Here is a 15,797-nt window from a genome sequence, read left to right as displayed (position 1 = left end):
CAGCCAGACAGTATCTGTGACAACCCTACCCTGGTGTACAGCTTGACAATGTTCCTTCAACACATTGCAAACTGGGATCCCAAATTACTATCAAATAGCATGTGTGCAGTCTAATAGCATTAGTTCGGTGGTTGGAGGACTGGCCAGGTGTGTTGTTCTAACAAATACACATTGTCTTGCTGAACCTCAATGAAATCAGTTGCGCAGTGGAGTCCCCCTGATAAAGCAAACACAGTGAGATGTGGCAATTCTATTGTGTAATCGACATGGACCAAACATAATTTTCGTGTTTCTGTGTCAAGGGTGTGGGTGCTCCAAGATGACAAAGTGTATTACCATGAGAACAAGATTTGAGAGAAAATGTGTGGGTGAAAAGTGTGACAATGTTGTCAGTTGCCAGAGGCAAATTTGTGAGTTTTCACAAGGGACTTGCTCCCATGTTTAGTTTTATTAAGTCAATATTTCTCATCCTGACAAAGTCAATTTCCCACTTGCTGTTAGATGGCAAGTACCTTGACATGGCTGTTCTTATTCCCGAGAGAGCTTTGTAGAGTTTACCTGATCTATACAACAGCTAAATTTATGATATACAAAGATTGCAGTCTAGCATACCATTTCAACTGTAAAAAATCAAACACAGTTTATCATTCACAAGTCTTGTCAAGAAAATGAATAATAGCTGCATGATAACCTTAAAATCTCTGAAAGTCAATAGTTGTCTTCTTTGTTTGAGTAGACCTTGTGCCAGGTAATGGCATGTTATAGGATCATCATACAGATCAATAGTAACATTTGGGGCGAGGGTGATAAGCCCGGGCACCCACCTGGGGTAGTTGGTGCAGTAGTCAGTGTAGATGACAAAGCCCTCATTGTTCCTGACAAAGCACTCGGCCACCTTGACAGGGTCCCCATCACACTTCTCCACCTCCCACAGAAACAACCTGCAACCAACACATGACCAGATACATCACATCCTTGTGTAACACATAGCTACATGTCATGCAGTAGTTTACCCTCCTTCATACTGAGGCAAAGGTTACACCCAAAACACACATGTATCCTGCACAAGACCTCTCTTATTCGCAACTTGTAAATATGTTAAACATTTGTAATCGGCTGAGTCCTAAACATAAACCATAAAATTCAAATATTGACAACTTGACATCCTCACACATAAACTTTCATCGTCATGATGTGACAGATATTTGAGCTTTGCTCTGCCGTTGTGACATGGTGCCTGGTTCAGCAGCTGTGTACATGCTTCACGGTGTATATATCACCTCAGGCAATGGCATTGCACTTTGATGTTTATCAGGTTCTGGAACATCTTTTAGCAGGCGAGATAAACAAATGAGTATTCAACACTTCTAGAAGAAAAAATACTATGTATGGATTTCCCATTCCTTACACTGCTGTGTTACCAAATGCTGTCTAGCTTCCTGATTTGTATTTACTCACTGTATGTGCCAGAACTCACCTTATCCCTATATTAGCCTTCACCCCTCCCCACACAAACATATCACTCCCTATTTCAATGTCCCCAATCTCATTCCTATATCAGTAACCCCTATATCAGTCTTCACCCTTCTCCAACCTATCACATCACTCCCTATTTTGGAATCCATGACCTCATCCCTACATGAGCCTCCACCAATCCCCTCGATGCCCAGTATATCACTCCCTATGTCAGTGTCCCCAACCCCATCCCTATGTCAATACTCACCCCCACCCAAATACATCAATCCCTATGTCAGTGTCCCCAACCCCATCCCTATGTCAGTGTCCCCAACCCCATCCCTATGTCAATACTCACCCCCACCCAAATACATCAATCCCTATATCAGTGTCCCCAACCCCATCCCTATGTCAATACTCACCTCCACCCCAATACATCCATCCCTATGTCAATACTCACCCCACCCCAATACATCAATCCCTATGTCAGTGTCCCCAACCCCATCCCTATGTCAGTGTCCCTAACCCCATCCCTATGTCAATACTCACCCCACCCAAATACATCAATCCCTATATCAGTGTCCCCAACCCCATCCCTATGTCAATACTCACCTCCACCCCAATACATCCATCCCTATGTCAATACTCACCCCCACCCCAATATATCACTCCCTATGTCAGTGCCCCCGACCCCATCCCTATGTCAATACTCACCTCCGCCCCAATACATCCATCCCTATGTCAGTGTCCCCAACCCCATCCCTATGTCAATACTCACCCCCCACCCCAATACATCCATCCCTATGTCAGTGTCCCCTAACCCCATCCTTATGTCAGTACTCACCCCCACCCCAATACATCCCTATGTCAGTACTCACCTCCACCCAAATACATCAATCCCTATGTCAGTGCCCCCGACCCCATCCCTATGTCAGTACTCACCTCCACCCCAATACATCCATCCCTATGTCAGTGTTCCCAACCCCATCCCTATGTCAATACTCACCCCCACCCCTTACATCCATCCCTATGTCAGTACTCACCCCCACCCTTACATCCCTCCCTATCAGTACTCACCCCCACCCCTTACATCCATCCCTATGTCAGTACTCACCCCCACCCCTTACATCCCTCACTATGTCAGTACTCACCCCCACCCCTTACATCCATCCCTATGTCAGTACTCACCCCCACCCCTTACATCCCTCACTATGTCAGTACTCACCCCCATCCCTTACATCCCTCACTATGTCAGTACTCACCCCCACCCCTTATATCCCTCACTATGTCAGTACTCACCCCACCCCTTACATCCCTCCCTGTGTCAGAACTCATCCCCACCCCTTACATCCCTCACTATGTCATTACTCACCCCCACCCCTTACATATTTTACTTTTATCAATGAGCGTTTAGTTTTCAATGAACAAGAGTCATCAGAAGATGACATATCCGCCCGGCCCCCACATCTTTGAAAGAACAAATCATCTGACAGTTACTTGAAGTCCAGCTTGATTTTAGACTACGTGCAAATCGTTTCCATGGAAATCATGGAAAAACATAAATGACAAAAATCTGCAAATAGCAAAAGGCACCACTTCAAGATCTGCCTAACATATCTGCCAAGTTTTGCTGAAAGATATTAAGAAGTTTTCGCGTTGTGCTCCGGAAACAAAACCTACCCCTCCCTTTTGAGACTAAGTCTGAATCGTTTCCATGGAAACCGAGAAAAAGAAAAATGCCAAAAAGATGTCAAGACTAAAAGGCATGACTTTGGGATCTGCCTAACATATCTGCCAAGTTTTGTTGAAAGATATTAAGAAGTTTTCGCGGCGTGCTCCGGAAACGAAACCCACCCCTCCCTTTTGAGACTAAGTCCGAAACATTTCCATGGAAACCGAAAAAAATAAATATGACAAAAATCTGCAAATAGCAAAAGGCACCACTTCAAGATCTGTCTCATATATCTGCCAAGTTCTGTAGAAAGATATTGAACGGTTTTCAAGTTGTGCTCCGGAAACGAAGCGCACCCCTCCTTTTTGAGACTAAGTCCGAATCGCTTCCATGGAAACCATGAAAATAATAAATCACAAATATCTGTAAATAGCAAAAGGCACCCCTTTAGGTTCTGTTTGATATATCTACCAAGTTTTGCAGAAAAATACTGAACGGTTTCTGAGTTATGCTCCGGAAACAAAGCCCACCCCTCCCTTTAAGACTAAGTCCAAAACGTTTCATGGAAACCGAGAAAAATAAAAATGAAAAAAATCTGTAAATAGTAAAAGTCACCACCTTAGGTTCTGTTTGATATATCTACCAATTTTTGTTGAAAAATATCAAACGGTCTTGGAGTTATGCTCGAAACAAAAACAAAATCAATCGGATCGGACGGACGGACAGACGGACGCATTACATGCCGGGGGGATAAAAATGTACATCTCTGAACACAGTACTACCATTAGACTTGCAGTGCAGTGATGTCATAGCATTGTGACGTCATGAAGTTCATAATGTCATAGCATTGTTAAGGTATTGTACAAAATCTACTGTCAAAACGGTATCTCCTAGGAGATATCGTTTGATCTCACACAAGCAATACCTCCTGTGGAACACAGTTTTGGATGATAAAGCTAAACAATGTACCTTCCAAATTCATATATATCCCGTATATTGCTGAAGAGACATTTGAGGTCCTCTTCTTTCACAGCATTCAGTGACAGTTTCTCCAGGTACTCCAGGTAGCCCTGAAACATAAGAAACACAACAGTCAACACTGCATGTACTGAGTCTAGACAACAACAGGGAGTCATCTGGACATCTTTGTAACAATGATTGTCTCACATTATCCGTGATTGAACATAGGAGATTAATGCTGCAATAGACCCCTAGACCTAATAGAGAAAGAAGGAGGCTTGAGGGTTGGGGCTTCAACCTGGCATAGATGTACACAATATTATTATACATTTCTGCCCAATTTAATCTGAAATTCCTTTCCCTTACACAAATGGATCTGTAGCTCTGCTTTGAACTTTCGAGATATCAGAGATTCTAGATTGGTTTCAGTAGAAGCTGTGATATGTGACAAATGTATAGTGCTAACACCATGTACCCAGTGTTCTGTGCCCTGATGTTGAGTTAAACAGCACTGCCAAGTCTCAAGGTAACAGGTGCAGAACACTTCTTTATCACCCCATAGAGAGCCCCCAGTTGGACAGTTCACCAGGAGCAATCGGCTGCTATCTATATGTGTATATTTCTATCTAGACAGTATCTGTCAGCCTGCAACATCACTTAGTGTCAGCTGACAGTCACACATATCCCCCATAATCCATTGCAGCAGGAAGTAGTGTCGGCTGTTTATCAATGGGGTGGATTGATAAGTAGTAATCACAGTATCCTTGGAATTAGGATTGTCCTGTGTTTTCACGGCTTCAGCACATTGGTTTCCAAATATCACCACAATACTCAGGTTGAGATTTCCATGATTTCCATGTTAAACATGTCCTCCTGTACTGCTGTACAATCAAGTGGCAGTCCCCGACCACACATTCTATAACATGGGCTACACACTATACCTTGTAGCAGGCTAGACTTAGGAGTGAGTGAGTGAGTGAGTTTAGTTTCAGCCGCACTCAGCAATATTCCAGCTATATGGCGGCGGTCTGTAAATAATCGAGTCTGGACCAGACAATCCAGTGATCAACAGCATGAGCATCGATCTGCGCAATTGGGAACCGATGACATGTGTCAACCAAGTCAGCGAAACTGACCACCCGATCCCGTTGGTCGCCTCTTACGACAAGATAGTCGCCTTTTTTATGGCAAGCACATGGGTTGCTGAAGACCTATTCTACCCCGGATCTTCACGGGTCCCTAGACTTAGGAAGGGTCATATGGATAGACAGTGATACCAGTGAGGTAGTCAGGAATAACATGGACTACACACTATACCTTGTAGCAGGCTAGACTTAGGAAGGGTCATATGGATAGACAGTGATACCAGTGTGTGAGTGGCATTACTGCAGTTATTATAAGTAGGCATCCACCATGTGCTTATATCTGGATTCACATTGATGACAGAATGTGCACAAATATATTTATTTACAAAACAAATCCAAAAGTGGCCAAGAACAGTCCTTAATTTCTAAAGGACAATCTAGACTTGCAAAATTATTCTAGACTCGAGTAGGATTAGTTATTCTCTAGGGAATGGAGAGATTAGATCCAAGGCTATAGACTACATAGCACATTCTGTGCAGGCCAGGAGATGGTGTGGAGGCTATACAGAACCCCTGCTGTAACAACCATTACCACTGCAACGCCTACAAGTCCACATTATCAATGTTTATTTATTGAAACATCAATGTCTCCTGAAGACATTTTGATTATCAAGTCTGAGTGAAACAGAAAATACATATCATTGCATGACATATACATTTCTACCTTCAACATTTTAAAGAAATCTTCCACATGAACGGTAATTCATCAACATGAAATCTGGGTTCATCTATTTCTGTGCCAGCCAATGAAGTAGGTCAGTATGAACCAAGCACTATCAGTTGCTACCTACATAATATCAGTACTTACATACATCTTATCACAAACTACAGGAAGTGATAATTAGGTACCTGGGGCTTTCATGATACTGGAAAATCAACAACATAAGTGAATCCTGGCAATTTCCACATACCCATCTTTTGATGTCTCTTCTCAATGTTTGGCTGTATATGTTTGTAATTAGGTTCTCTAGATGTCCATAAAATCAATTATATTATTTGCAGAACTGAATAATTATATAAATGTACCTGATGCATGTACATAATTGTAGTGAGAAAATAGGATGTACCTTAAAAGAAGAAAGACACTAAACTGATTTTAATGATCGACATAAATCACGTCAGACAGAAGGACTTATTGCAAGATATAATCTGGTACCTATAAGCATTGTTGGTACTACAATATAAATGTACTCAGGGTTGTCTCCCCATACAAATACTGACTGATACAATGTTAAAACTAAAGAAGTTAACAAAACCTTTAACAAACCATGTAATCATGTCAGATCCAAAGTTCTAATTTTGTATGTCAATACTTCATTGAAGTACAGAACCTATCCTAAATGGTGCTTTTCAGCCCTTGGCCTGTGTGGTGCAGTTCATGACTGGAGGAGCAAAGGAAAGCAGATCTCTCCTCCAGGTGTAAAAATATTCACAATGTGTTTCCCCTTGACTGTGTGTGAGTCAGTGACCAGTGAGACACATGGACTGAAGAGCCAGCAGATCAATGGTGGCTTCCTCAGACAACACAGCAACACTGTTCACAGCTGGAGAAATATTTCTCTATCTCTGGAAATCAAATCATGTCAGGAACATTTGATGCCATCTGCCCCATTGCTTCCCTTTCCAGAAGTCTGGGTGGAAACTGTTTCACTGTTACGGGGCTATATGTCAACACCTTTATCAACTAGCATTCATGCATGATGTTGTCCATGGCATAATGGTGCTGAGTGACGAAATACAATTATCTTGCTGCTGATGTGATACGAACACAACTTTTGCAATTCTGTTGAATGACCTGCCTTCTATTCCAACCAACTTGAAATACTCTGCAGTAGTCACAGTAGCTTTTTTAGTTTGAGTCCTTTAAACATTACATAGTCCATAAGCGCCATAAAAACAAATGTTTTGTCACAATCGCTGAAACAGTGCAGTCCTTCAGGTGTTCTGTGACAATCACTGAAACAGTCCATCAGGTGTTCTGTGACAATCACTGAAACAGTTCATCAGGTGTTCTGTGACAATCATTAAAACAGTCCACAGTCCATCAGGTATTCTGTGACAATCATTAAAACAGTCCACAGTCCATTAGGTGTTCTGTGACAATCACTGGAACAGTCCATCAGGTGTTCTGTGACAATCACTGAAACAGTTCATCAGGTGTTCTGTGACAATCATTAAAACAGTCCACAGTCCATCAGGTATTCTGTGACAATCATTAAAACAGTCCACAGTCCATCAGGTGTTCTGTGACAATCATTAAAACAGTCCACAGTCCATCAAGTGTTCTGTGACAATCATTAAAACAGTCCACAGTCCATCAGGTATTCTGTGACAATCACTGGAACAGTCCATCAGGTGTTCTGTGACAATCATTAAAACAGTCCACAGTCCATCAGGTGTTCTGTGACAATCATTAAAACAGTCCACAGTCCATCAGGTGTTCTGTGACAATCATTAAAACAGTCCACAGTCCATCAGGTGTTCTGTGACAATCATTAAAACAGTCCACAGTCCATCAGGTGTTCTGTGACAATCATTAAAACAGTCCACAGTCCATCAGGTATTCTGTGACAATCATTAAAACAGTCCACAGTCCATCAGGTGTTCTGTGACAATCATTAAAACAGTCCATCAGGTGTTCTGTGACAATCATTAAAACAGTCCACAGTCCATCAGGTGTTCTGTGACAATCACTGGAACAGTCCACGGTTCATCAGGTGTTCTATGACAATCACTGGAACAGTCCATCAGGTGTTCTGTGACAATCACTGAAACAGTTCATCAGGTGTTCTGTGACAATCACTGAAACAGTTCATCAGGTGTTCTGTCATCAGGTGTTCTGTGACAATCACTGAAACAGTCCACAGTCCGTCAGGTGTTCTGTGATCCCTGGCATACAAGGTAACATGAACCGTGTTGGTGTATAGAGACCCTTCAGATCTGTGAAATACCTCTTTCCACTTCTGTTTTGATGTAAAAGTCAACTAGGTGTACTGTATACTGCTCAGGAACATGATATGGCTGTGATAATGTTTAAATTAATACATGTTAAAGGTCAAAGACTGCTAAACAGCAAATACTGACAAATGAGATGTTTCATTTGAGATCCTGTGCACTGTGGTAGCATATACCATCCAGTCATTGTTTCTGTACGTAGAATGGTTAGTTACATACTATGAAACTGTGGTTGGCATACCAGATGTTTGCAGATCAAAAAGGTAATTACACAGAATCGTACAACGTAGTACATATAGCATGCAGACACACATTCTCTTTATTGAACCATAGAAAAGAGCATAAGTGAAGAATATTAATGCTCTGACATATTTCTGTTTCTGCCCAGCAACACTGCAAAATAAAAAAACACCGTATCCACTTCACAAAACTAAGACTGAGTGATCACAGACTAAAAATTGAACTGGGTAGGAGAACAAGACCACCTACCCCTTTGGAGGACCGTCTGTGTGATAAATGCTCTGTCCTTGAGGATGAACAACACCATTTCATGTGTTGCACTAAATATTCAGATGCAAGAAAGTCCTTATTTAACTCCCTTTCCTCTAAAATTAATAACTTTCTCAGACTTACTACCACTGAAAAATTTAACCTTCTTTTTAGAAATAATGATCCAAATACTATAGAAATTATTTGCTACCACATGTACAACTTTAAACAAATATAGAAGATCTGATTGTGCTAGGCCATTATTATTATTATACACATTTGTATTATTATATGTTTTGTTGCTCATCATATATATGTGATTCATTATATATCTTGTTTATGTAGTTTATAGAATATTGTCACTGTTTCTGTATGGAACGTTTGCACAATAAATATATTTGATTTGATTTGATTTGATATATTCTACAAGACTGGCCCTATTAAGGTGGAACTGAAGACAGCCGTCAACATATGACTTGATAACATACTATATGTAGAATTACACACATTAACAGGAATATTTTTCCAGTACCTGCATATCTCAGTGTCATACACATACTAGCTGAGTTGTTGACTGGAATGCCAGTATCAGCTGCCACGGGTCATTTGTTCCCCCCCTGGAAGACTACCTACCATGTGCTTGTCTCACACTTCTCTCACCCACTGCTGGAAACAGCTTCCCAGTAAGTTAACCCTCATTACATATTATAGAGCTTGGCCGGTTGTGAAACTGTTGAGATTTAACCAGGAATGAGATAATTTGATAAAGCCATTCCTGATCTGCATGGATACAATGCTGAGATACCGTTTACTCTCTAGTAGGTTCTCTCTCCACATGGTCTACACACCACAACGACCAACAATGCACACATCTGAGTAGAGATACAGACCAAGGATTTTCATAAAATGACTCATTTCAAGTTTTTTTGTAAAATACCTTGGTTACAGATTTATTATTGCATTTTCAGTTCCGTGTGAATCTTCTTTATCTATTATTGTTCTGAGTGAGTCTTTATCCATAGATTTGGTGACTTATTTAAAAGCACCCTGTCCCCTCTCTGTTTTTGTCCCCAATGCCATCTGACCGATGCCAAGGCTCCAGGAAGACTCACAACAAGCTCCATGTGTCTCTGGAAGCTACATACAACACACATCAACCCCAGGTCAAGGGATGAGGTAAATATTTATATGAAAACATTGCCCAACTGGTTGCAGTATTTTAAAGTCTGCAAAAAAACTGAGTAGATAAAATGCCTTTTGAGAGAAGACTATAGTTTCAGAAACTTTCGTAAAACTGATGATCTGTACTCATGTTGTCAGAACCATGTCTCATTCATGCATCCTGTAACCCCTGTGTATATATCAAGTAGCAGAAGTTGATATCCAACTATGTGAAACCAACAAGCAAAGTGGTTCTTTGTTTCAATGCCACATCCATTGTATACAGTTGAGAGGAGGGCATTGTTAGAGATTCCTCACCATGTGCTTGAAGGTCTCCAATACTGTTGACACTACTGTAACGCACATGCTAAGTATGACTTCTATGCTTTTAACTTATAAAGTTATACTGGCATTGCCTAGCTCACTGATGACACATTTACTGTGGATATTTTCTAGACTAACAACTAGTCCCTGAAATGAACATATTTCACAGAAAAAAGTTCATAGTAAAAAAAAAATATAATGAAAAGGAGCCCTGAGACTTTCTTCATGTTCAGAGACCCTGAAGCTGTGGAAATCTAGACTTGCCACATTTTCTAGACTTGTGTGGGCTTTTCATGGATAAACAATTACAACATATAAGAATGTTTTAAGGTATACAGTGATCATTCATTGTAAATTGTGATGTTTTAAAGAATGAAAAGTATTGGAGCTTTAAGAAACCTTCTTAATCAATGGTAAAGAAAGGAATGTATTTGCCCTCACACAAAAACACACACATTTCATTCAAGACTTAATACAGATAAAGATTGCTAAAAACAATTCATTAGTTAGGCTAGAGAAACCTATTGCTTTGTTTTACCGACCAGTGCACCTAGAGGAATGGGAGAAAGGGGACACAATATATAAATAATATTGCCCAGATTGATATTGGCTAATGTCATCATTGTCTGGAAAAGTTCAACAAAAGCACACTTAAAAGATGTTAAAACAACATTAAACAGCATCTTTTTAAAAATTTCTATCACTTGCCATTCTGGGTAGACACACTCATCTAAGAAGAAGAAGAAGAAGAAGAAGATTTAATTATAATATACCTAAGTGGACTCAAATATTTCAATACATTTTAACAGGGCCCTTTATCTTGTCTACACACTGTTTGAGTTGTACACCTGATCAGAAAGTGCTTTCCAAACACATCAGTCACTGGTCAGCTTGGGTCTGGAAGGCTCTCTCTCTCCAGGCCAGTAATGAGAGTGGCAGTGTTTACAGGTACATATAAACAACTGTTTCTCCATGACCACCCACTGACAGGAAGCACTGTTTATCCAATCATACACTTAAGTGATCATATCACCCATCAGCTGACCAATCAAAACTCTATGTACATCAGAAGTGAGGGTGGGTATATTCACATCCTTCCATACAGTGGTTCTAGTTGTTGTTATGTGTACAGGGCTTCCTGCTGAGGTGACTGATCTGTACAATGGGAGCCGTGCTAATTCCAAGCCCATAATAATTTGTACACCCTCAGAGTTGATGCAGTACATATGATCAGCTTGTTGGTAACTGTTACTGCTATAATGTGTGCTTACCCTTGGAGGTACCTCAATTTGGCTATGTTGGGATATGCTATTCACAATGGCTAGTTACAAAAAAATGTCAATGCCTTCTACAAGTGATCTAATATGAAAACACTACACTGTCATACATAAAGGTGCCCAACATAAGGGCTTCCACCAGATGGCTATGTCCAGAACATGAATTGTCTACAGTGATGACATTCTTCTCTCATATCTATGTAGGGTCACATGGACTATCATTTAACTCTCTACACACAGTCAGACACTTATGTAAATAGCAAACCTGTTTACTGTTATCTTAGACAAGAACCAGCCCACAAAAAGTCCCATGACAACACTTGCTGTTATTCAACCTTGTCATATCACCAACAAATGGTCATCACACTTACATACACTGTAGACAGGAAGACCCTATGACTCTTACTAGAAAGCTGTCTGATGGGGGTTACATCATTGGAGGCCTCAGTAAAGTTTTCAATTAACAGCATGTGCCTTCTAAAGCAGAATGTCTGTCTGTTTATTGAGAATTTAATGGTCTATTTGAATTAGAAAACAGCCTAGATTTAGATACCTGGTCAGTTGCTGACATGATAATGGTGGCCCTGACCTTGTAATCCACTGTGACAAGTCTGTTTAACTAGCCTGGATAAAATTGTTGAATGTTAGATTTCAGAGCTTCAAATTTGCTTCTGTATACATGAATTACTTGAGCATCAGCACTGACATATATTGCCTGCGGTTTATTGGCGGAAGCGTGGTTCACTGCACCTACTTCTCTCCTCTGCCACTGCCGCGTTCACAGCTGCACCTGTACACATCTGCATCCAACTAGGTTAATTACAGCCTCATGAGTATGATGTAAACCACTAGAAACAAATTAACCTCATCTGCCAATGTGCTGAGATTAGGGCAACATCCTTTCCATGGGTGAAGTCACAGAAAAACATCTCCTGAAGCATCTGTCATCAGTGTTTACACTCCATAGGTGTGAACACCAGATGTCAAGAAGCATTGTGGTACAGAATATTGCTTCTTTTTACATGTCATTTCCAGAATGTAGTAAAGTAGGTCATGACAAAGCAATAATGAGTCAATCTGACCGCATTATGTAGTAATACATGCTTAGTAAATCAAAGTCCATGACATGCGTTGACTCACCTGGATGATGTCCTCCAGACTCTTTACATAGGTCCTCTCAGTGTCCACAATCTCGGCCACAACCCTCTGGACATAGGTTACGTACAGAGATCCCTTGTTGCTATCAGGTGAACCAGTATCCTTGGCTCCACTAGGGGACTTGGGTGAGGCTGGAGATGACCTGGATCTGCCTGAAGTGGAGCTGCTCAACTGGGCCCCTAAAGTAGAAGGTGGGGATTTGGTCCGAGTTTGTCTTGAGTAATTTCCAGCACAATTCTCAGACATAGAACTGGGCACCTTCCTATCACCAGAGTCTGACCTGACTGGACTTTCAGATGGACTACTGCTGGTAGCTGACAAGGTGAGTTTCTCTGGTGAAGAATCAGGACTCATGGATGGTAGAGGGGCTGACACAGAAGGGGAAAGGGGGCCTGTCACAGGGGAAGTACAGCGGCTCAGTTCCAGTTTGTCCACCACTGCCGTCTTGATGCTGTAGTTGGTACCACTGGCACCACACCTGTTGACGGCGTCTGGAGATGGAGTCTCATCAATGCCATCCATCTTTTCAACATTTTGTACACTGGATGTATTATAATCCATCCTGGAATCTTGGCAATTTCCATTTATATCTTCATTTTTGGAATTATCCACATTACTTGATGAAAGTAAATGTTCATATTCTGCAAGGTTTGGTCGTTTGTGTTGAGGACGTGACAGTGAGGAAGAGGAAGCAGAAGAAGAAGAGCTTATACTTAGTGGCCTTTTCTTCCCAGTATCCCCATCAAGCACATCCTCTTTCCTGACTTTAATGTCAGTCATTTTGGATCCTGAGTCAGTGATTTTAGGGTCACTATCTGTTCTAACCACAGCCCCTCTGCTGTACCTCACTGTAGCAGAGGCAGGCAGAGACTTGGACTTGGACTTGACATCTGGATGGTCCACAGGAATCTGGTCTGTGCCTCCATTGGCAGCTGCTTTGGTGTCATAGATATTCAGAAGTGTTGGTGCCAAATCCAAAGATGATCCTGCAAGGTAACAAGAACTCTTTATTAGAAAAATGCATAAAACACAGGTTTGAGTAATGAATTTAGCTACATAGGGTGCTTTTTTGGTAAAAATATATTCAATAACAAGAAACTTGTTACATGATAAATATCAATTAATTTTTCACCAAATGTTTTTCTCTTATTCCATAAATAATTATTTGCAACATTCAGAGACACCTCTACACTCTTGTATTTGAGTCTGACCTGTGTACTGAACATCAACACGAAGTGACACCAAGAACACCCAACTGTGATGAAAGACATAATTGAGATATCTGTGCTGCTCAGATGCCTTGATGAAAAGTAACCCCAAGATGAAAAGCCAATCCTGTCTGAAGCCTTAACTTTGTTCTAAAAACAAGCCAGCAAATTGACTTAGATGAGTTATGGGATCCATAGTAACATACATGAAAGTCAAGTACACATCATACCGCTGAACTTTGATATGACTTAATGAAGATACTTTTTTACCAAGCAGGGTATTTATAACTGCCAGTGCACTAGGATAGAGGCAGTGGAGACCGCAACACTGATACATTCCCTGACTGGTAACTAATCCCTCAACACTATCCTGTGTCAGTACAAATGTCTGTATACATAATGCATCTCATGTAGTAATCCTCACCTGTCTTGTTTCAGTACACACCTTCGGATACTTCAACTAACATACACTGAGCGATGAATGTCCTTTACTTACATACTCACGTACTCAGGACATTCTTTCATGTAAACCATCTAAGTATGCAAATGAGAACTGAAATATTTTATTCTCATTAGTCAGAGATCTACAACTTCAGAGAGATTTGTGCCCCTAAACAACCTTGACGGTATTTGGCCTGTTGTTGGGACTTGGTCTCTACAGCGGTGGGGCACTGACCTGTTGCCTCCTGAACGAACATAGGTATCAGAAGGCTTCATGTCCAGGCATATGGGTGCAACGGTAGTAGTGTGTCATGTTCAAATGTTGATAGTAGATACACACACTTTACTTATGTATTATAAAACCAGATAACTATATACTGTTCAGTCAGTTTTCAGTGGTGTCACCCATCCAGTAACTATCAACACTATGTCATGACCACTAAATCTGTATCTTAGGACTATCATTTTATCTTTTAGTTTTAGGTGTGTTCTTACATCAATGAATTATATTCAGTTGTATGTTTAATCCACATAAGGTGTAGCAGAAGCCACATTCTGGTCAGGCAACATTGAACTTGGTACAATGGGGTTCCATGTATACACGCAGAAGCCACATTCTGGTCAGGCAACATTGAACTTGGTACAATGGGGTTCCATGTATACATGCAGAAGCCACATTCTGGTCAGGCAACATTGAACTTGGTACAATGGTGTTCCATGTAAACGTGCAGAAGAGAAGGAAGCGGGTGTAAGATTTATAATGTAATGAGGCAAATCATGATTCCCTGAAACTGTATCCTATCCTTCCCGTCTCTGTATCAGACAACAACACTTATCATGTCAGGAGGTCATAGCAACATCAGTATTGAAAAATACTTGCCACCATGAGAGACTCTACTCTTATCACACCATCCCTCCATGAAGGTGTACAGGGCATGAAGCTGTTTCCCCCATAAATCAGCTTGTCTAATGTCCTCCATGGAGGATTCTACTTTACATAATGCAAAAGTAATGAATCCCTGATCATTTCAAACTTCTACCTGATAGTACCTTTTGTTTTACTTTAATTCTAACCATACACAAAAAAGATCTTAACATTAATTTTATTTCATTTTTCTTGTTAAAATTAACATCAGGTGAGTTCTTACTCATATTTTGATGTTTCATTATGTCTTAGCATCGTATGAGAAAATTGTTTTCATTATGTTGATAAAACTGCAGCAATCATGTGTGAGTTAAGCTGAGACTGAGTATGTGCTTTTTTCATTTTTTATCTCACCCTGACCTTGAAGGTCATCACAGCACTGGGGCCCTGAATACAGGTCATCAGAGGGAAATAACACATATGTGCAAAGGTCAGAGTTCATGTATCTTAACAAACTGAAGGTCAGCAAAGTAATTGTCACCTCTGGGGCTGCGTGACATGAGTATCAGACCATCCCTGGAAAGCTGGCAGTATGGCCCCCACCCATGTCGGCAGAGGTGCGGCACACACAGAGAACATTACCCAGATAACCAAACCTTGTAGTCATGGTGATGAATGTCCCACACA

At 40.9% G+C, this 15,797-nt stretch overlaps 1 protein-coding gene across 7 annotated transcripts in view; it reads right to left on the bottom strand.

Annotated features, from left to right (window-relative positions):
- LOC124272911 overlaps window positions 1–15,797 on the bottom strand; it is an 84,670-nt gene that overhangs the window by 14,419 nt on the left and 54,454 nt on the right. For all 7 annotated transcript variants that reach the window (XM_046708149.1, XM_046708148.1, XM_046708147.1 and 4 more), the window contains 3 exons: window positions 12,579–13,582; window positions 4,097–4,197; window positions 825–941 (listed from right to left, as the gene is read on the bottom strand). In XM_046708149.1, the coding sequence (XP_046564105.1) occupies window positions 825–941; window positions 4,097–4,197; window positions 12,579–13,582 (1,222 nt within the window). The remainder of the gene's footprint in view (window positions 1–824; window positions 942–4,096; window positions 4,198–12,578; window positions 13,583–15,797) is intronic.

The sequence above is a fragment of the Haliotis rubra genome, unplaced genomic scaffold (assembly GCF_003918875.1).
Source record: "Haliotis rubra isolate DU_JTF1 unplaced genomic scaffold, ASM391887v1 Scf174, whole genome shotgun sequence".
NCBI lineage: Eukaryota > Metazoa > Mollusca > Gastropoda > Lepetellida > Haliotidae > Haliotis > Haliotis rubra.
This window is presented reverse-complemented; position numbering and strand designations above follow the sequence as displayed.